We start from the raw sequence: 22,714 nt of genomic DNA on the forward strand, positions 1-22,714 counted from the left end.
CATCGTGGCTCGCAGACGTTACAATCTCACATAATCCAAGAAGCCAACTACGCGCGCGGTGTATCTTTTGGGTTGTTGTTCTTAATATAATTAAGGGTCGGGCTGTAATGCAGTGCTGCATGTCATGCAGCTGCCTTTATTATTTTTTTAATAATGCGGATGTAACCGGCCACCGATTCGCTCCTTTTAATCGCTTAAAGCGGCAAATGTTAAAAGAAACTATCATAGAACTCCCTCATTTTAGGAAATATTAAGATAATCAATTCAAAACTAGTAAATTATCAAAGACCCCCTCAACTTTACACCAAAAAAATACTTCCTTTTTCTTTTGATTCATGGAAAATATAGTTAATATATTTAACTTATATCCTAAAAGAAACATAATTAAATAAAATTAATTGGACTAATATATTTAAATAAAAATAATTATATTATTTTTCTTAATATTACATTATAAATTTAATGATATTTTGCCTTAAAAAATGTAACTTATGTACTAATGAGAATACTATTTAAATATAATAAATGGAAATAATTATATATTAATTAAAAAATTTAATTTATTAATTGCACTATTTTTAATATTATGTAATAAATATAATGATATTTTGCTTACAAAACTATCAAAATAATTTTATCAACTTTTAATTACATTAGAATCCGAGTATCTAAACATATAACGAAATCGATTTATTTCCAGATATTTAGAAGAAATCAATTCCAGGATCTCACGATTCACATTCAAGGACTTAAATCCCTACCTACTAAAATGAGGACAATATTTATCCAACTATCAAATAATTATCATTCCAAACATCGTAATTACCCCTCAAATGTTGTTGTTGTTATTATTAGTGGCCAATATTAGTATGTTTTATGTATACCCTCTAAAACAAATATTCATATATTACAAAAATATAAAGCATCTAATATTTGATATTTTTAAATAAAACTCATAATCAATCTCTTGTGCAAATTAATTCATACTATCTTAAGTGAGATTAATTATTTTATTTAATCCTTTTTGCTATAATAATTTTTTTGTTAAACATTAATCAAATTCATAATGGTACATAACATGGATAATTACAATTTGAATGCAACTAATATTGAATAATGTTGTATTATGTTATACTTATAGTTATATAATTTAAGCATGACAGTTATATTTCTAAATTAAATTAAATTATTTGAGTAACATTGCACTCACTATATGGGTACATGATTTGTCTACTAAATGATGTGCAAGTATTATAAAATATGTTCAATCTTAAATTTATATCTATATTTTTTTGAAATTAAGTTAATTTATATCACAACCAAAAAAAATTAAATTATTTAAAAATATGAAAAATATAAATTCATTTTCATAGTAAGCAGTATGTTTTACTAAATTTACTTTTAAAACATTTTATGCCATTGGGGAGAAATATAGTCTTTTAAATTCATTTTTATTTATACGTCTTAAGCTTGTTATAATCTTTGCCACATGAAATATGTTTTCACTGTAATTCTCGCTAAATTTAATTTATATACTTTTATTCTAGTGGTAAAAGAAATTGAATTTGAATATAATTTTTTCAATTTAGTTTTTTTTAACTGATTAAGCATCATGTTACTGTATTACACAGATATTTACAACTGTTATAACAGCAGATTATTACACTGATATTTACAATTAGATATACAAACTGAGACTTATATTATTACATTTTAAATTCTATGAAGTAAGTGCCCAGACAAATAACCCTCACGGAGGAGGAGTGTCTCCACTCCACTTGTATTTCGTAAGGGAGAAAAATTTTACAAATAATCTCCATATAATTATGTTTAATTAAGGGAGTTTGAGTCTATGAGGACTCGAATTATTGCCCTCATAGTCATGTTTTACTTTAATGGTGTGTTTACTTCATGGAATGAGGAATGAGAATGAAGGAATAAAAATGAAACATATATTTACTTGGCAAAATGTAATTTGGGAATGAGAATAAAATGTGTGGGTCCCACACAATTTGGGAATAAGGAATGGGAATCTCATTCCCGGGGGTTGGGAATGTGAATGAAATATATGTTTACTTTTGTATTCCTCTAATTTTTTCATATTTTCTAAATTACCCTCATTCAAATCACAATTAATTTTATTATTTTAATTTATCAAAAATTTATTATTATTTTAAATGTCATTAATGATAATTATTATTATTATCAAATTTTATTAACTTTATTATTTTAGTTATTATTAATTATTTTTATTTTTATTATTAATATTATCATTATTAACAATAAAAATAATGATAAAAATAATAATTAATAAAAATAATTAATTTATCATTATTTTTATTATTATTAATAAAAATAATAATAAAAATAATTAATAATAACTAAAATAATAAAGTTAATAAAATTTAATAGTAATAATAATCTAATTTTCATTATCTAGATATAAAAATGATATTAATTAAAAATAATAATAAATGTTAATAATAATATTAATAAAAATAATATTAACAATAATTAATAATAATTAAAATAATAAAGTTAATAAAATTTAATAATAATAATAATAAATGTTAATAATGATAATATTAATAAAAATAATAATAACAATAATTAATAATAACTAAAATAATAAAGTCAATAAAATTTAATAATAATAAATGTTAATAATAATAGTAATAATAAAAACAACAATAATGATAATATTGTTAATAATGATAAATTAATTATTTTTATTAATTATTAATACTATAAGTATTTTGGTAAATTGATTTTCATTCACATTCCTCATTCCCATTTATTTTGTCAAGTAAATACATCAATGACATTTCAGCACATTCTCATTCCCATTTATTTTTGCCGAGTAAACATTAAAATCGCATTCTCATTCCAACTCATTCTCATTCCCAGCCCATTCCTATTCTACCACATTCTCATTCTATGACGTAAACGCACCATAAGGTCAATGGTTCACCACTGGGCTAAAGCCTAAGTGGCTAATTTAGCTTAATAACAACTAAATTTACTCCCATGGATTCAAACATCAACTATTTTGTTTTTAATTCAAATGATTTACAACTGCATTAATTAGTACCCACAACGTGATTATTAATATACTTACAAAGTAATATATCTCATCTATATTAAATTATCAATATATTTGTAGAAAATTAATTTTATATTAGCACAAAAGTTTAAAATATATCTTTTTTATGTAAAATTTATACATAGAAAAATTTTGGCAAGTAAAACTACCGCCTCAATGAAAATATTATTTACAAATTACAAAAATGAATTTTTAGATTTTGAATGGTCACAACAAATTTATCCGTGGAAGTTTTGTCATACATCATCACTCTTTTGTAACTTGCAAAAATCAATTGCATAATCAAAATGTTAATGATATCCATCGAGTGCAAAAATAGCGTAGGACATATGTACATTCTTATTATATTTAATTATAAATCCCACAGGATATGATATTAATAATAATAACTGTAGTAATATCCAACAAGCACACAGAAAAAAAAATAGAGATGCTCAACTAAAATAGATTAACTAAACTTTAATCTTGTAAATTAAAGTATTTTTGTAACTTAACTTATATCATCATAGCTTTAGAAGCATAGCAATTGCAATCCTTCTTACTTGTTATTTATTTATTTACCGTTGACGTTATGAAAAACTAAAGCAATTAATTTGAAAAGTAAAGAGAAAGATGAAAATAAATGCATAGATTTATTTTTAATATAATTAAACGCTATTAATTAAAATGATTACAATGAGAATAGATATGTATAAAAGTTAAAAGCTCAAGTATACATACAATCAAACTCAAAAGATTGCATGAAGTAATGAAGATGAAAAAAAAAAGGACTTAGATTATGGACTCAAAATGTTGAAAATGATGAAGGGTTGCAATAAAAAAATTCTTAGTATTATGTGGTAAATTGATATTTGTTAAAATAGTAAGGGGTCAACCATAATTTGCCTTATTGATATTATTGTTATTTTCAACAAGTAATTTATTATTAGTAAAAAAAAAGAACCTGAAACATGTACTGGTAGTGTTGGAATATAATAAAAATAATAGGAACATAAAACCATTATTAGAGTTTAACAAGAGTTGAGGAGCATAACTTAAAAGTTTGAAGAACTTAACAAAAATATGATAAAGTTTAATAATAAGTCGAGAACTAGAAAATAAACTTGAAATATCTAAGTAAAATGTTAGAAATCAATAAAAAGAGTTGGAATACAGAACCAAAAAGTTGTGGGAACAAGAGTAGAAGAAGTTAACCTAAAAGTTGAAATAACTTATCATGAATTTGATAAATTCAAACACGAAATAGGGATCTGAAAAGTAAATTTGACATATTTACCCAAAATTTGAAATTCAATGAAAAGAGTAGAAATATTGAACAAAAAAGTTGTGAAAAGATAAGTTGGAATAACTTAGCGATAACTAGATAAAGTCTAACAGGATATAGAGATATAAAAAATAAACTTGAAATGTTAACCTAAAAATTTGAAATTTAATAAGAAGAGTGGAAATATAGAACAAATAACTGGTGGAAAAATGAATTGAAACAACTTACCAAGAATTTGATAAATTTTAATGGAAAGTGGGGATCTAAAAATTAAACTTGAAATTTCCAAACAAAAAGTGGGAATTCAATAAAAAGAGTAGGAATATAAAACCAAAAAGTGGTGGAAAAAAGAGTTGAAGAGGTTAACCTAAAATTTGGAAAGAGTTACCAAGAATATGATAAATCCAACAATAATTAGGGATCAAAAAATAAACTTGAAACATTCACGAAAAATACTTAAATTAAATGAAAAGAGTAGAAATATAGAACAAAAAAAATGGTGAAAACAAGAGTTGAGGAGCATAACTTAAAAGTTCGAAGAACTTAAGAAAAATATGATAAAGTTTAACAATAAGTTGAGATCTATAAAATGAACTTGAAATATTTAACCAAAATATTAGAAATTAATTAAAAGAATTGGAATACAAATACAAAAAGTAGTGGGAACAAGAGTGGAAGAAGTTACCCAAAAGTTGAAATAACTTAACAAAGATTTGATAAATTCTAACGCAAAGTAGGGATCTAAAAAGTAAATTTGACATATTTACCCAAAATTTGAAATTCAATAAAAAGAGCAGAAATATTGAACCACAAAGTGCTGGAAAAATAAGTTGGAACAACTTAACGATAACTAGATAAAGTCTAACAGGATATAGAGATATAAAAAATAAACTTGAAAAATCAACCTAAAAATTTGGAATTCAATAAGAAGAGTGGAAATATAGAACGAATAACCGGTGGAAAAATAAATTGAAACAACTTACTAAGAATTTGATAAATTTTAATTGAAAGTGGGAATTTAGAAATTTAACTTGAAATTTCCAAATAAAATGTTGGAATTCAATAAAAAGAGTAGGAATATAAAACCAAAAAGTGGTGGAAAAAAGAGTTGAAGAGGTTAACCTAAAATTCGGAAAGAGTTACCAAGAATATGATAAATCCAACAATAATTAGGGATCAAAAAATAAACTTGAAACATTCACGAAAAATACTTAAATTCAATGAAAAGAGTAGAAATATAAAACAAAAAAAATGGTGGAAACAAGAGTTGGGGAGCATAACCTAAAAGTTCGAAGAACTTAACAAGAATATGATAAAGTTTAACAATAAGTTGAGATCTATAAAATGAACTTGAAATATTTAACCAAAATATTAGAAATCAATTAAAAGAATTGGAATAAAGAACCAAAAAGTAGTGGAAACAAGAGTAGAAGAAGTTAACCCAAAAGTTGAAATAACTTAACAAGAATTTGATAAATTTTAACAGAAAATAGAGATCTAAAAATTGAACTTGAAATTTCTAAACAAAATGTTGGAATTTAATAAAACGAGTAGGAATATAGAACAAAAAAGTGGTGGAAAAATAAATCGAAATAATTTACCAAAAACTAGATAAAGTTTAACAAATTGTAGAGATATGAAAATAAACTTGAAATATCTATCAAAAAATATGGAAGTTGATGAAAAGAGTGGAAATATAGAACCAAAAGCTAGTGGGAAAATGAGTTGAAACAACTTACAAAAATTTAGATAAATCATTACTAGAAATAGGAATTTGAAAAGTAAACTTGAAATATGCATTATAAATATTGGAATGTGACAAAATAAGTAGGAATGTAACCATTTTGTGATATGTTTATATTTTTTGTACTATTTTTAAATTTTAAATTATTACAATCTTTTTCCTTATTTAATTAAAATTTTACTCTTTTTTTTCCAAATTTTTTCATAATTTTTTCACATTAAAAACAAATAAAAATATAATTTTCATTATATTATCCGGTTAAAAACCGGTTGTACCGGTTGCATGCATGTGCTGTATGAGATACAGCGCTGCATGGTAGGTTGACTCTATAATTAAATAACACTTCAAATTCTAAAATTAATTTTTCATCTCCTTTAATAATTTTTTTTCAATAGGATCTCATTTAATAATCTTTTTGTTGAAAAGAGAGGACCCCGTGAGTGGACTTCGCACATTTGTCTGCCACAAAACAAACTCTCTGCCTGTACTACTTTCATCATCCTTCCCTCTTTTCTTCTGCTTTTACCTATTTACCCTCGACTCATTTTTTTTGCCTAATTTCTCTTCAGTCCTGGCAAGTCCGACTAATGTGGATCACGAAGTGAGTTTAGTGAGAGGATTTAAAATAAAATTTGGAAGTTTCTTTTTATAAAAGCTTGTAAACTTGGTTCAATTCATTAAAATAAAAATTTAAAAATTACATGTAAAAATCTTATCAAGAAAATGCTGAAAATTCATTTTTTTTAAAAATAAGTAAATTAATTTAAATTCAAAAAATAATTCTAAAATTATGGTTAATATACAAAATTAAATATGAAAAAAAAAACCCTAATATCTTTCAAATTGGCATGTAAATATTTTAATAATGGTAAGGTTATTTTTATTTAAAATTTTGAAGACTTGTGTTATACGTACATACTTTGAGTAAAAAAAAAAAATATAGATCACAACCCTATAATTAATTTCTTTTTAATAATAACTAACGGCAAATCCGATTAATTTAGGACAAAATCAAAGGGAAAGATTTGTTAACAAGCTACTTAAATTATTGACATTATAGTTTGAAGTTAGAAGGCCAATTTTGTAATTACAGTTTTAATTCCCGAAAACTTTGGTCTTTTAAAGTTGCGTCCGTGAACGGCAGCTTTTGCACGGTATCTATAAAATTCAACCGTCTCCGTCCTTCTCTCTCTCTCTCTCTCTCTCTCTCTCTCTCTCTTTCTATGCAGAATCAAGTATTGACTACTGCATACAAAAGTGAGTGAGTGCTTTCATCATCACACATCCTAAGATTCCATGTCACTTTGCGGGAAAAAATTTCACTTTCTTGCTAACCAAACAAGAAACTGAATGCCTTTTTCTTCGAATAAAAAAAAAATCTGAAAAAAAATTGAATGAAATTAATGTCACGACGCACCTCCATATCATCACCTTCTTCTTCTTTCATGTCCGCGACATTTCTTGTTCTCTTTCTTCTTCTTATTACAGCCGTTCTTGTTACCCGAGTTGAATCAAAAGTTCAAATTAATCCAAGTTTTGAACTTGCTGTTTCGAAAAAGGAGGCAGCAGCAGCTGAACTGAGAAGAAGCAACACGAGATTGGAGGAAAAGGGCAGAGTTATTATCAAAGGAAACTCAACAATTATAAGCCAAAATCAGACATTCAGGCTGGGGTTCTTTGCAACAAATGGGGAGTCCAGCTGGTACCTGGGGATTTGGTACGCTTCAATTCCTACGCCTACTTATGTTTGGGTTGCTAATCGTGAAAAATCTGTCGCTGATGTAACACAATCCACATTACTAATCACTGAAAAGGGTAAACTAGCTATTAAAGATTCACAAAACTCCATCATTTGGCAAAGTACAAACACTGAGAAAGCAACTGATATGTATCTTTTAGAGACTGGTAATTTAGTTTTGCTATCATCAGCGGGTTCACTTGTGTGGCAAAGCTTTGATCACCCAACCGACACGTGGCTTCCTGGTATGAATATCTCAGTTGGTGGATCTATAACTTCTTGGAAAAGTTTATTTGATCCATCTCCTGGTTTTTACTCACTCAGGCTGAGTCCGACAGGGTATAATCAGATTGAGCTTGTGTATAACGGTACTATTGTCTATTGGTCTACTGGGAACTGGACTGGTAATGCATTTGTTAATGTTCCTGAAATGACGATCCCTTATATATACAAGTTCCATTTCTTGAATCCGTATACGTCCAAGGCATCGTTTGGGTACACTGAAAAGCCCCTGGATAACGGGCAAAAGCCACCATTGTCAAGGTTTCACGTCGATCCAAGTGGGCAGCTTAAGCAATATACTTGGTCGCAGCAGACTGACTATTGGAACATGTTTTGGTCACAGCCTGAGGATATTTGTAGAGTTCATGGCCTATGTGGTAATTTTGGTTTTTGTAAGAGCTCTTTGTTAAGGCCTTGTATGTGTTTTGATGGGTTTAGGCCTGTTGATTGTTATGGTTGGAATTCTGGTGATTACTCTGGTGGGTGCAGCCGTGAAAGTAAGGTTTTGTGTGATCAGAGTGACTGGTTTGAGGAGGTTGGTGTTGTGGAGTTTATTGGAGCCGTTACCGAGTCATTTTCAGCTGGTAGGAGCATTTGTGAGAGGTCTTGTTTAGCTAATTGCTCTTGCATTGGGTTGTACCATGATGTGAGGACTAATTTGTGCAAGAATTTATATGGGGAACTCTTAAATTTGAGGAATTTGACCTCCGATAGCACGAATGAAGACATTTTGTATGTTAGGGCACCAAGGGGAGGAACAGAGAGGAAAAATATATCAACATTAATGGTTTTGGTTGCTGGCATTGTTGGTTCGATTGCAGCTTTGGTATTAGCAGCAGTGATGCTAATGATTTTGCGTAAGAAAAGAAAGAAGAGGAAGGATGTGGATGAAGAGGATGTTTTTCCAGTGCTGAATTTGAAGGTTTTTTCTTACAAAGAACTTCATACAGTGACAAGGGGTTTCTCAGAGAAACTTGGGCACGGTGGATTTGGGGCAGTTTTTCAAGGAGAGTTATCAGATTCCACTCTTGTTGCAGTAAAACGCCTTGAAAGGCCCGGCAGTGGAGAGAGAGAATTCAGGGCAGAAGTATGCACAATTGGGAACATTCAACATGTCAATCTGGTGAGACTTAGAGGTTTTTGCTCAGAAAATTCTCACAGACTTTTGGTCTATGATTATATGCCTAATGGTGCTTTGAGTCTGTATTTACGCAAAGATGGTCTTAATCTCAACTGGGATGTCAGATTTCGGATAGCTGTTGGTACAGCTAGGGGCATTGCATACTTACATGAGGAATGCAGAGATTGCATTATCCATTGTGATATCAAACCAGAAAACATTCTTTTGGATAGTGATTACACGGCCAAGGTATCAGATTTTGGACTAGCCAAGCTGATTGGTCGAGACTTTAGTCGAGTGTTGGCCACAATGAGGGGCACATGGGGCTATGTAGCCCCAGAATGGATATCCGGATTGGCAATTACCACAAAGGCTGACGTGTATAGCTATGGAATGACATTGTTAGAGTTAATTGGTGGCCGCAGAAATGTGGAAGCACCAGCTTCTGGACGCAATGCAAATATCGGTGGTGGAGGTGAGCATGGGGACAAGTGGTTTTTTCCTCCATGGGCAGCACGACAAATAATTGAGGGCAATGTGGCGGCAGTCGTGGATGATAGGCTTGGTGGTGCATATAAGGTTGAGGAGGCAGAGCGAGTTGCGTTGGTGGCAATTTGGTGCATTCAAGATAATGAGGAAATGAGGCCAACAATGGGAACGGTTGTGAAGATGTTGGAGGGAGTATTGGAGGTGACAGCACCTCCACCACCTAGACTGATTCAAGCACTTGTTTCTGGGGAGTCTTATCATGGGGTTAGGAAGGATTCCAGCAATGGTGTAGGCACTGGTGGTGACGGTTCTGGTGATATTGGAGAATCAAGGGGTGGTTCACACTCATCTTTTGGTAATGTCTCTTCCCCAATGAATGAGAATGCGAATGTTTCGATTGAAAAGTTTGCTGAAGAGACGGAGAAAGATAATTCCAGCTCAAGTCAGTAGTGTTTTTTAGGATGTTTTTCCCCAGGTTGAAACTTCACTAGAAATAGATCTGTTGTAGATTATCACGATGTAAACAGATTGACACTTATTTTGAAGTTTTACCTCTTTGGAACTTAAAATGGTTCCCAATTCTATGAGATTCAAAGGCTCAATCTTACGTGCATATTAATTTATGAGTGTATATGTTATATCCCTTTTATCTTTTAATTCTAATTTAGACCTGTTAAGTTTTATAAGACAGATAATTATTTTGTGGGTATGTGCATACTAATTAAAATCAGAATCATAAAATAGTATAATCACTGATCGCGAATGGCCCACATGGGCAACATCAATCAAAGCACTTAAGGTCCACGGCTCCAAATTCATGTGTGAAGCTTAAGTTGTGGTAGTGATTGCACGCCCATTATTACATCGACTTTTTGTGAAGTATTTAGTATTCAATCAAGAAGGTCAGATTATCGACATTCAACTTTTTATTTAGTCGTTTAAGTTCATGATAGGGTTGGGATCGCGGACGCACTTCATAATCAAAATTTGACATTCCCCCATGATATGCCCCAGCCCCATCATCTCACCCACAAGCGCGTTCATGCTGCTGCTTCCTAACCTTTGTTCATCTAATCTTTTTCAACAACTCAATATAATGACAACCCATTGTCGGTCCATTTTATTTGAATTATAACGTGCTGTGATGTTAAATACATGCCATTTAACTAACCAATCCGTCTTTGGCCTTTATATTTCAGCCATCAATTAGGAATAACAACGTCTGCGGTCCTTTTTAACTTTTTTATAACTTTCAAGTGAGGACAGAGTTTAGGGAGCGCAATAGGGTGGGTTCTTAATGGAGTTTATTCATTTTTGTTGATAGGTTCCTAATATTTATGAAAATAACAGAAATACCCTTTCGTGTTTAGCTACGTACTATCTTTCCAACATTGTGAGCCGAGGTTAACTTAGGTAGGGATCTACTTAATATAAATGGACTAACTCTATCCTCATTTGAGAAAATTTAAGGCATTATTTCTAACTTCTAAGGAAGCAGGCTTCGAAACTGATATCATCAAATCACAATCTTGATATTTTCTTTTCTGAATCCCAAAGATAAACAACACGACAGTACGGTATTTGTAAATTGTGTAACACGAGACCCAGTCAACTTACCGTCCCTCGGCCCGTTTCAAACAGATGTGTTTCAACGGACACCCTCAATCATAGCTAGACATATAAATGGCCAATTACTTCTTCCACACACAAAAACTTTTCATGTAGAAATAAAAGAAAAATAGACTTACTAAAAAGGAAAAAAAAAAATCTTGTTGATTCAATCTGTATTCTTAAAACTTCAAAGATCAAACGTTAATTAAAAAAGGCTGCAATAAAACAACTGCAAAAAAGGTGCCATAAGAAAACTGCAAAAATTGCGACCCATTCAGAAACTGAGGCACTTACGGCAGGGGATGAACGTTCATCCTCTGCCCCAGAATCTCCAACATCAAAAAGCAAGCCAGTATTGATCGATGGCGTCTCCATTTTCGAGACTGCTGAATTGCATCATGCTCCCACCACATTAATTGAGTCCCGTGAAGAAGATTATCCTGCAATACAAAATTTCCGCGATGCAACGTACATATGCTGTGTTGAGTCTAGCAAGGTGTGGGGCATTGCAGGTCCTATTGCCTTCAACATCTTGTGCAATTATGGGATTAATTCATTTACCAATATCTTTGTTGGTCATATTGGAGATATTGAGCTATCTGCAGTCGCAATTTCGCTCTCTGTAATCGCAAACTTCTCATTTGGCTTCTTGGTTAGCTTCCCTTCATCTTTTTTTAATCCTTTGAATACTTTCAATATCCGCCAGTTTCAGGCTCTTTTTCTTTCACATTTTTATCTACAGGTTTTGAAACAAGAAATTAAATAATGTATAAATTGGTAATGCACAAATTCCTCTTCAACGTGATGGATGTCACAAAGATTTAAAGGATGTCTGCCGAGCAATTATTTAATATATGCTTACTATCTGAAAATGAGCCATTAATCCTGGCATGTTTGACAAAATTGCAGCTTGGCATGGCTAGTGCACTTGAGACTCTATGCGGACAGGCATTTGGAGCTGGGCAAGTAGAATTACTCGGCGTGTATATGCAACGCTCAATTTTAATCCTCTTTGTTACCTGCATATTCTTGTTACCACTTTACATATTCGCAACGCCAATATTGAAGCTCCTTGGCCAGAGAGATGATATTGCAGAATTTGCTGGGACATTTGCTATCCAAGTGATTCCTCAAATGTTTTCACTAGCCTTTAATTTCCCATCACAAAAGTTCTTACAGGCTCAAAGTAAGGTTGGTGTTCTAGCTTGGATTGGTCTCGCAGCTTTTGTCGTACACATTGGGATGCTTTATTTCTTCATTCATATGCTCAATTGGGGTACGGCTGGTGCTGCCGCAGCTTATAACATCTCAGCTTTGGGAATATCTATTGGTCAGATGATTTATGTGGTTCGTTATTGCAAAGATGGCTGGAAGGGATTATCTTGGTTGGCCTTTAAGGATATATGGGGCTTTGTCAGATTGTCTATAGCTTCAGCTATTATGCTTTGCTTGGAGATTTGGTATTTTATGACCATTATTGTTCTCACAGGACATCTTGAGGATCCGGTTATAGCGGTTGGTTCCCTTTCCATATGGTGAGAGCATTATTACTTTGTATAAGTGAAGCTTGAGGTTCAATTCTGACGATCTTGTAAGTTCAATTTTGTTTGATATTCCTGTTTCAGCATGAACATCAATGGCTGGGAAGGCATGTTATTTCTTGGAATCAATGCAGCTATTAGGTAACAAAGTTTTACTATTTCCTTCCGTGGGGATATTTCAGTATTGGTTATGGTCAATGAGGAAATAATGCTATCTCTGCTTGCTTCAGCGTACGAGTGTCTAATGAGCTAGGATCATCACATCCCAGAGCTGCAAAATACTCGGTCATTATAACAACCACTCAGTCACTCTTTATAGGGATATTTTGTGCAATTGTTATCTTGGTAACGAAAGATGACTTTTCAATTATATTCACAGACAGTGAAGAGATGAGAAAAGCCGTGGCTGACTTAGCCTCCCTTCTTGGCATAACCATGTTGCTAAACAGTGTTCAGCCAGTCATATCTGGTGAGATTTTAACAGAAGAAAATGCGCAAAACTAATAGTGTCACAAGAAGGCAGCCATCCTGAAATAACTATTTTATGATCATTGCAGGAGTTGCTGTAGGAGGAGGTTGGCAAGCCTTGGTTGCTTATATAAACTTGTTCTGTTATTATGTTGTTGGCCTACCTTTTGGGTTTCTTCTTGGTTACAAGTTGAAGTTTGGAGTGCAGGTAAAGATTTTAATCCACTTATCCCCATTTCATCGCTTAGATTTGATCTCCAGTCTAGTAGTTTGCATTGCAAGAACAATGACATTTCATTCTTGTCGCAGGGAATTTGGATTGGAATGATTTGTGGGACTTTACTGCAGACATTAATCCTTTTGTACATAGTTTATAAAACAAATTGGAACAAGGAGGTACGTACTAGCAGCATATTACTATTAGAATATTTATTATAAATTCATGGTCTTTCCTCTTATTATTTTTCAACTTTATTTTATTTTACCACGGAAATCAAATTTTCCAGGTTGAACAAGCATCCGAACGGATGCGGAAGTGGGGAGCTGGGCAAGACAGAAGATCTGACTCTGATACAACATAACACTTGCTCATCTAGAAAAATTTTGACTTGAAAGCAAATTAAATGTGTATTAGTTAGTTCACTCTTGAAGCTACCTAGAAGTACTGAACCCGATAGTGAGGAATTCAATCGGAATATATATTGTTTAATTTGCTTATCTTAATCACATTCTTGTCTTGTCGAGAATTGACGATAACATGTTCCTGGGAGGACATGCAAGCAACAACCATTTTAAAAAATGGGTCTATTTTTAACACAAAGGGCAATAACATGGTCATTGGCTCAAACTCGGATAAATGTAACCTATGATTTCCCTTGTTTTGACTTATGTGTTTGATTGTTTTGCGCCAAAAAAAGGAAAAATAAAAACTTCACCATCACCACTCACCAACCAATGATATCTATTTTATAATCGTCAAAGATTTCAGCAGCTTGCTGCCCATGTCCAGTTTTTCCAGTTAAAATGAATCCACAAGGCTAAAATGTCGTTCGTCCGTTCGTGATTCTCAGCTTTAAAGGATGTTTCTCTGTTATACGCGCTTACTGGCATATACTTGCTTCCCAGCCCTCCCTTGTCAACACAGGTGATGGGCCCTCATACTTTTCCTTTTTAAACGTTACATACAAAATATCACATTCTTGTTAACTTATTTACCAATTAAGTGCACAACAATATAACAAGAGAAAGAGAGAGAGTAAATAAGAGGCACAATATTTATAGACAAATTTTATTTAATTTCAAGTATCTACAAATAAGGAGATGAGTTCTCTTTTTACAGTCTTAAATGAAATAAATAATTAGTAAATAAATATATCACTAGTCATGAGTTTTTATGAGATAGTGGGAGTAAATAATAAGAGATGAAGAGTTGTGTTTTAAGTGTATTTTGGTTGCAAGGAAGACGGATAAAAATCTCACCAAAACAATGAATTTATTTTAGAAGTTCAGGGCACCTTACTAAAATGTGTCGTAAGGGGGGTTGTTTTAAGCTTGAAGGGAGGTGACAAAGAAGAAGGGTGCTTGGGATGGGTAATGGCAAGAATTCTAAAATGGTGCGAGTTGGTTTGAGATAGCACATGCAGACCTACAAAATAGCCAAGGGAGGTTAGAGCCTTAAAGGTGGAGCCGGCAGTGGCCGACGACCACACTCCAATGCTCACGTCAGCTACTTGAACTTTCATAGAGGTGAGAGCTTGCAAGCTCTCTAAAATGAATGTTGAAGGTTGAAGAAGACCCAAGCCCCTTCTTTCGTGTGTTTTGTGATGATTATCAGAGAAGATGAGTGTGAAAGAGAATGAGAGAGATTGAATATTTTTTGCCTTTATATAGTACAACCTAAGTACCTTGCCACGTGGCATATATTTTAGTGGTGATTTTTTTGTCTTTTCTGAAATTCTCACATCCTTTTATCATCATGACAGTTTTTTGAGCCGTTAGGAGCATACTTGGAGGGCAAGGAGACGGTTTTTATTGTTTTGTGTACGTGGTGTACACTGCAGGTGGTCCAAGGTTCTTTTTATAGGGATTGTCTAAACAGTAGTTGACGTGACAGTTAAGGATCATTGTCCTTTGTGCGTTGTTTTTTGTTGTTTGTAGATATTACAATTGACTGTCTCCTCTTTTCTAACAAAATATTCTTGATTTGATTTCATCAAATCAAATATTTTATTGAGACATCACGTGTGATGGTCACTTTTAGATATTTCCTTCAATTCCTTGACTCTGTTGTGGCATACCCTGCGTATTAGTTTATCTGGAGAGTACACTCGGTATAGGTCGGGCACCCTAAGAGGTTAGTTTATAGCCATTAAAACCTCTTTATCGGCACGTGACACTTTATTTTTACCTCTCTTATTTATTCCCCAAACAAGTTGTTTAAGGGAAGAGATAATTATAATTATTTTATAACATTTTTAATATTTATCTAATTTTATCATTTCAAAATTATTTTCCCTATCTAATTTTTTCATAATTACAATATTGCCCCATAAATTATATTAATTCGACATTACATCTAATAATTGGCGTGTAATTTTCTTTTATCTATGTATTGTTTATAACCAAAAAAGAAAAAAAAAATGTAGTCCACCTCATATCAAGGTCTCGATGAAGAAAAACTATAATCACATATTAAGGAGCAAAATTTAAAAACAAAGCCACTATTTATAAAGAAGTTATTTCAAGTGTTTTTAAAAACGGGGTGATAAAAGAGAGGAGTGAGTAACTCTTATTCTTGAATATAAAAAACTGAACAAGTAAACATGGCTGGTAAATCAAACTAGTTTTCCAAAAAAATGACAACGTTAGAGACTTAGGAAGCTTTATAAAGTCACGAGCTGCTCACATTGCTTATAATAGAAAACTGACTTCTCGAAACGACACGTTGCTCGTGCGTTTTGGTCAGTAACTGTCTTAAGTAACTCATGCGAGGAGGCATGTGCTGAGGCAGGTTCTAGAAATAAACCTGTTATTGAAACAAGGTAAATAAGCTAAGCTTTGAGAACTTTTTTCGCGTGTGGTTCTAGAGCCGTGTAGAAATAAATTTAAGAGAGAGAAAGCATCATCTTGTTCTCTATATTTTCTTGTATAAGGCTCTGTAATTGACTCCATTGTTAAATCAATAAAGCTCATCTAAAAGCTTCTCTCATGGACGTAGGCTAAGCATTCTTGCTCAACTGAACCACGTTAAATCTTTGGTATTTTTTTGTGGTTCTTGGTTCATGTTCTTTAATGTTTCTTCATTGATTCTTGTTGCTTTATTGTTTTGTGATTTGCTATGTTCAGTCTTGTGTTTGTGCAACTTGAATTGATTTGATTAAAGAGATCTTGGGCAGTGATCAATTTTGTTAGTTTAAGAACAAACTAATTGCTACAAAACATAATAATATATTTCATATATTAATGTCAAGGATAAAATACAAAATAAAAGTGTATTGAAATTATCATTAAATTTACCACTCGTGACTCAACAACTTAACATTTAGATGATTAACAATTAATGAGATGATTTTATTCAAAGTTATGATGATAATGAGCCTACAATCAGTTAAGATAAATAACTTAATATTTTAATTAAAACAAGTGTCATTTTATGAAATCACGGCATCAGTACTATAATTAAACATAAATAAGGTAAATAAAACATAAGACTTATAAATTTAATATAAAATTATTAAATTAATATTAACTGTAAAATCAAAAATAAATTTTAAAAATGGAACATAATGATAAGGATAAAACTTGTTTTTTTATTTTGCATTTATATTGAATAATGATAAGGATGAAATTTTTTCTCAAAATTAAATTTTGAAAAAAAATATTATTTTAACATCTTGCAAAGTTATTATAAGATGGGGTGATTATGCATCTTCTACACTTCCTCAACAACCACTCCAAAAGGTCTATAAGTACAATTATGGAGTAGATTTTAAAACACCATGAAATATGCATAAGACTCAAAATTAAATCTAATTTTATTGAAATATTATTTATGTGTCCAATAATATTATAATATCTTTTTATTTTGTTTTGCTTTAATCCTTACCAAGATAAATAATTTTGCTTAATTGACTTGTGTAGAAAACAAACTTATTCAACTTGTTTTCAACACAATTTTTTTTAATTAATGAATGATTTTTCTTTATTCAATTAAAGGAAATGAATAAACTACTTTCACTAAGATTATGTAGAAACCATATTAAATGTTTAATAATTAATAATTTTATAGTAATTTACTTATTTTAACTTCCAAGTAATTTACAAAATTTACATTTATCATGACATTGATGCAATAATTTTAATTATGACATTATTGAATTTTCCTTAAAATAAAATAATAATATGACTGAATTACGAAAATTAAACAAGACAATATCAAATGAAAATAAGAAAACTCAAATAAATTCAATTATTATATTTGGACTCAGAAAACTTGTCTTTCATTATAATAGTTTAAACAAATAATCTATGTCTTTGGTATTATTCATATTAAAATATAAATAAAAATTTTTATACAAATTATTATGATATAACATGATAGGTTGAATAAATGTAAAAACGTAATAAGAATAAATCGTGTTGATATACCTCGATGGTTTGTACAAACTTACAACTTTAGTATTACTCAAATAATTTTAATTTTTTTTTCAAAAAACCATTAAAACAGAAGAAAAAAAAAAGAAAAAAGAAAAATCTCTGGATGGGTGACTGGGCTTATGATTCTCAAAAAACAATAAAGTAGATAATATAAATATATTAAATTGTAAAAATATCCTTTTTATTCAATTAGAGAAAATCCACAATCTAAACTCAAATCCAAACCCAAACCCAAACCTAAACCCCTAGTCAATAATTAACCAAGGTTAGCTAATCATGAAGAGATGTATTTATAAATAAATGAAGAGGGCTGTTGTAGAGAATAGAGCCACTCCTACAAACAAAAGTTACAAAACCCTAGAGCATAAGTTTCACCCAAATCTCCACTTGGTTTTTTTATTACACTTGGCTTGGAGGGAGGGCTTAAAAAAGCAAGTGGAGAAATTTGTGGGGACAGGAAAGAGAAAAAGCCAAAGTCCAAGGAGGTCACTGAACATTGAACAAGGTGTGTCATTCATCGATTCAAAATGCATTTGCCTTGAATACGAGCTGGTAATGCTTCTTTTTGTCCTTTTTCTATCTTTCATTTGCAAAATTCTAACAATGGCAACAAACAGATACGCAAAATCAAAATAAAATCATCTGAATCTGTTTAAAATAATTGAAATATAGAGTCGAGTCGAAGTCCAGTCGAGTGCTCTCTCTTTCTCTCTCTAAGAGTAAACGAGTAAGAGAGAGAGAGCGCGGGACCTAATAAAACTTTCATGGGTTCTTCAACTTCAAAACCCTAGATCATTTTTTTCCCGCCAAAACACTGTCATTAATTGGTACTTATTCTTGACCCAAAGTAATGCTTAAATCTCTGCATTACCACTTCGTTCTTTTTTTTTTTTTTAATTGGATATATAAAATATTATTTTTTTATATTATTGTTTAGTTTCTTTGATATTTTAGTTTCTTTGATGTGAATCGATAAGGTTACGAACTAGAACCATTTCTTCTTTTAGGGTTTTGACCTCGAAATCCAAAATCCATGGCAGGGTGGTCGATGGTAGCTGATGGGTCTGTTGTAGATTGCGTCAAATCTTCAAAGCAGAAGAATATCGAATCGAACGGGTCTCGGGTCGATCTTGAACCACCTTTAAAAGAATCTGGACCAAAATCTGAGAAGTTTCAATGCTATTTCGACCGATTTCTTCGAGTTTTTCTGGAAGAGATCTGTCCCCAAGACATCTATCGGCTTCTACCTCCAATGCTTGGAGATGGGCAACCTGTTGACTTGTTTAACCTGTTTTTAGTTGTGAGAGAGAAAGGCGGATATGGCAGTGTTACAGAAAATGGGTTCTGGGATTTAGTGGCTAAAGAGTCTGGCCTGGATTCAAGTTTCTCATCATCTGTAAAATTAGTTTACGTCAAGTATTTGGATGCTCTAGAGAGATGGTTAGAGAGAGTTTTTGTTGACGATAACAAGAGCACCGAGAGTAAATTGAGTGATAGTGGCTTAAGTTTGAGTGGGCGTTTGATGGAGTTAGGAGCAGAGCTTAAATTTTTTTTGTCAGATTCAAAAAAGAGAGATGGGGCGCACCCAGATTTTGAAAATGTGAATTCTGAGTTGAATTTTGTAAATGATGTCAATGTCTGTAAAAATGAGGTTATTGTGGTGGAGTCTAGTGGGAGTGAGAAAAGTGTTCATGATGATAAATCTATGCACATTGATTCGACTGTAAGGTTTTCAGAAATTGCAAAATGCTGTGATGATGGGGAGGTGAAGAGTACAGTTGTAGACTTAGAAGTGGACAAGAATGGCTCTGATGCAGAGGATGATTCACACTTGGATGATGTTAGTGTCTCAAAATGTGTTGTGAATTCACTGGATCTCAAAGGAGTGTGTCATGATGAGCAGCTGAAGAATGCACGGGTGGTGGAAACTAATGGAGGCAAAAAACCTGCAGAATTTGTTATGATAGTGGATTTGAGTGTTCAGGAAAAGAAAGGGAGTTTAAGTCATAAAGAGAAAAAGGCAGAGAGCTCTAGCCATAAGAGGAACCAGGACTCTACATGGAAAATGTTGAGTTGGGTTACTGGGATTGCCAAAGATCCATGTGATTCTGTAGTTGGATCATTACCTGAAAAATCAAAATGGAAGTCTTATGGAAATGACAAGTTATGGAAGCAGGTTTTATCTTATCGAGAATCAGTTTTCTTAAAAAGACATGTTGATTCAAGCAGTGAACAATCTATTGGGCAGGTATTCGTCTGCTACAAAATTTTGCCTAATATTAATGTTGAAGTCAATTGACAGCTATTATAGGGTTATATTCTCATGTGTGGGTAGACACCCCATGTTTCTTTGATTTTCTTTTTCTGCTAGAATGCTTGCATTAGGCACGCCACATCATCTTCTTATGTTACATAATAAACTGTACCTTAGAAAAGAAAATCTTGGTCATTAAGCATGAAAATTTTATAAACTTGCCATTTCTTTTTGGGTGCCAACTGAAGTGTAGATAATACAAAATGAGATGTGTACAGATAAGTCTAGATACAGATTCTGCTTTGTGCAATAAAACTGTTAACAGTATGTAGTAGGTTTTGGTTTACATGATGAATTTTTTTGACTCAATTATTTTGGCCATTAATTCATGTTTATCTCAAATATTTCTCCCATCATGTATTGAATGCTCTGATTCGTCACTGTGAATTGTATTATGTGTTGAATGGTCTCATTTTTCATTCAACATGTTGAATGAATATATTTCCGTTTGTAGACATGAGTTATATGAGATTTCCATGTTTTAGAAAAATCAGAAGATGCACCCGTGCATGTATGATGATCATATTGGAACCAGTTATAATCTTAGAGAGAGGTTAAGCTGCAGCAAGAAGACATATCAAGCAGGGACTACTTCAAATTTATCATCTGCGGGTGCCCAAAATGACTCGTGCAGGGGAGAGACGGAAAACCATGATGACAAAGAATTGCTTGAAACCACTGGTTCCACAACTCCAAATTCAGTGTTTGACTATGTTGTCAAAAAGCAAATTCCTGTTGGGCCAGCCTTTCAAGCTGAAGTACCAGGATGGACTGGTGTGCCTTCTGAAAGTGACTTTAAGTGGTTGGGGACCCAAATTTGGCCACTGCAAAAGGCAGAGCGCAAATTTTTTATTGAAAGGGATCCTATTGGAAAGGGAAGACAAGATTCATGTGGTTGCCAGGTCCGAGGTTCTGTTGAATGTGTTAGATTTCACATTGCTGAGAAAAGGTACAGACTGAAACTTGAAGTGGGTTCAGCCTTCTACGACTGGAAATTTGATAAGATGGGTGAAGAGGTCATGCTTTCTTGGACTGATGAAGACCAGAAGAATTTTAAGAATATAGTGAGATCGAACCCTCCATCCCTTGAGAAGCGTTTCTGGGACCAGATATTCAAGTTTTTTCCATCCAAAAGCAGGGAGGAACTGGTGAGCTACTACTTTAATGTTTTCCTTTTGCAACGCAGAGCACACCAGAATAGGTATTTTCCATGTGACGTCGACAGTGATGATGATTGTGAATCAGAATTTGGATCTGTAGCTCACAGTTATGGGTATGAAACTATGAAGTCTGCAAGTTCCATCTTTCATTCCCCAAACAAGAAGCATAAAATGTCCAGATAGTATTTGATTGCTGAAGAAAATGAAAGCATTTTGATAAGAAATGTAAAGAGTTTCAGATTTTGTTCTTTTTGGCTGTTTCAGACAGCTGAATGTTGGTAATATCAGCAGGCAGTTCTGTGAGTCAGGGAGATAAGTGGGCGTTGAAAGTGATTAAATTTTGTCAACTATGAGTAATGTTGAAGGCTTTAAACACTTGACAACTACGGTGGTGGAAGCAGCTAATTGTAAGCTCAAACAACTTCCTTACTGTTAAAGTGCTTTTGGCGGATGGGTCTTCAGTTTTCAGATACAGATCTTGTTCATTAATTGTACCTTCTCTCTGCATACTCGAATCCTTGTCTGTTTTCCAAAGGGTCACTAAAATGAAAATAGTGAGAGGCCAATAGGTATAGTCGTAGTATTCTAGAATTCAAACGTAGTACATCGAAATGACTTGCTATTGTGAGTTTTTACTTTTGATCCAGGAAGGGAAACTGTTGTTTTACTTTTGCCTAAAGCATTGTGTCCAATGGTCACCTGTCTGCTTACTGTTTTGCAAACAATTAAAACTTTAGGACGATGATATCTTATGATAGGGCAAAATTATGTTGCAACTGTGGTATGGTACTACAGTTGTTTTCAGCCGTTGGATCCACAGTTGTATAGTTACATTAATTGGATCTAATGATTGAAAGCAACTGTGATATCATACCACAGTTGCAACATAGCTGGACCCCTTATGATAATATGAAAAGTTGAAAATGAGTAATGCTTTTTACAACCATTTAATATCCTTATAAAATCTCATTTTTTAACCATAGTTGTATGGTTAGAATAAATTACATAAAAGGATTATCATGAATTGAATTAAACACTTTTATAAAAATTATGAACCCTAACTATTTATAAATTTATAATATAATCGATTTCTTCTTTTTTTGGATGAAATCAAAATAATTTTGAATCAATAGAGAGATGAATCACCTGATAATAAGATACGTTTGTGATTTAGTTACTTTAGTCTAGATAATAACAGAATTAATTAAAACTCTATTGTAATTT

At 32.2% G+C, this 22,714-nt stretch overlaps 3 protein-coding genes across 9 annotated transcripts; all 3 read left to right on the forward strand.

Moving 5' to 3' along the window:
- Positions 1 to 7,277: 7,277 nt before the first annotated feature.
- Positions 7,278 to 10,353, forward strand: LOC102611935 (G-type lectin S-receptor-like serine/threonine-protein kinase SD2-2). The gene has a single exon (XM_006491086.3). The coding sequence runs from the start codon at positions 7,506 to 7,508 to the stop codon at positions 10,188 to 10,190; it is 2,685 nt and encodes an 894-aa protein (XP_006491149.1). The 5' UTR covers positions 7,278 to 7,505; the 3' UTR covers positions 10,191 to 10,353.
- Positions 10,354 to 11,556: 1,203 nt separating this feature from the next.
- LOC102624188 (protein DETOXIFICATION 34) lies at positions 11,557 to 14,083 on the forward strand (the record flags this gene model as incomplete). Its single annotated transcript, XM_025092582.2, has 7 exons — positions 11,557 to 12,003; positions 12,261 to 12,886; positions 12,977 to 13,033; positions 13,123 to 13,361; positions 13,450 to 13,568; positions 13,670 to 13,756; positions 13,867 to 14,083. Coding segments are annotated over 7 exons (1,650 nt in total), but the record flags the coding sequence as incomplete, so codon positions are not given.
- Positions 14,084 to 18,301: 4,218 nt separating this feature from the next.
- Positions 18,302 to 22,157, forward strand: LOC102610655 (AT-rich interactive domain-containing protein 1). 7 transcript variants are annotated; one of them, XM_006491084.4, is made up of 3 exons: positions 18,302 to 18,521; positions 19,057 to 20,264; positions 20,816 to 22,157. In XM_006491084.4, the coding sequence occupies exons 1-3, from the start codon at positions 18,317 to 18,319 to the stop codon at positions 21,671 to 21,673; spliced, it is 2,271 nt and encodes a 756-aa protein (XP_006491147.2). In that variant the 5' UTR covers positions 18,302 to 18,316; the 3' UTR covers positions 21,674 to 22,157. The 7 variants fall into 7 exon arrangements, with proteins under 7 accessions (XP_006491147.2, XP_006491143.1, XP_006491146.1 ...); XM_006491080.4 differs by having other exon boundaries at positions 18,379 to 18,568; positions 19,024 to 20,264; XM_006491083.4 differs by having other exon boundaries at positions 18,379 to 18,568.
- Positions 22,158 to 22,714: the final 557 nt, after the last annotated feature.

This window comes from Citrus sinensis, chromosome 3, assembly GCF_022201045.2.
Source record: "Citrus sinensis cultivar Valencia sweet orange chromosome 3, DVS_A1.0, whole genome shotgun sequence".
In the NCBI taxonomy this organism is placed as follows: Eukaryota; Viridiplantae; Streptophyta; class Magnoliopsida; order Sapindales; family Rutaceae; genus Citrus; species Citrus sinensis.

Excerpts from the sequence above, each read along its gene's own strand:
- LOC102611935 (XM_006491086.3), top strand. The coding sequence starts at position 7,506 with ATGAAATTAATGTCACGACGCACCTCCATATCATCACCTTCTTCTTCT.
- LOC102610655 (XM_006491084.4), top strand. The coding sequence starts at position 18,317 with ATGAAGAGGGCTGTTGTAGAGAATAGAGCCACTCCTACAAACAAAAGT. Across the intron at positions 18,522-19,056 it reads GTCACTGAACATTGAACAAG|GGTGGTCGATGGTAGCTGAT; the intron begins GTGTGTCATTCA and ends AATCCATGGCAG. Across the intron at positions 20,265-20,815 it reads GTGAACAATCTATTGGGCAG|AAAAATCAGAAGATGCACCC; the intron begins GTATTCGTCTGC and ends TCCATGTTTTAG.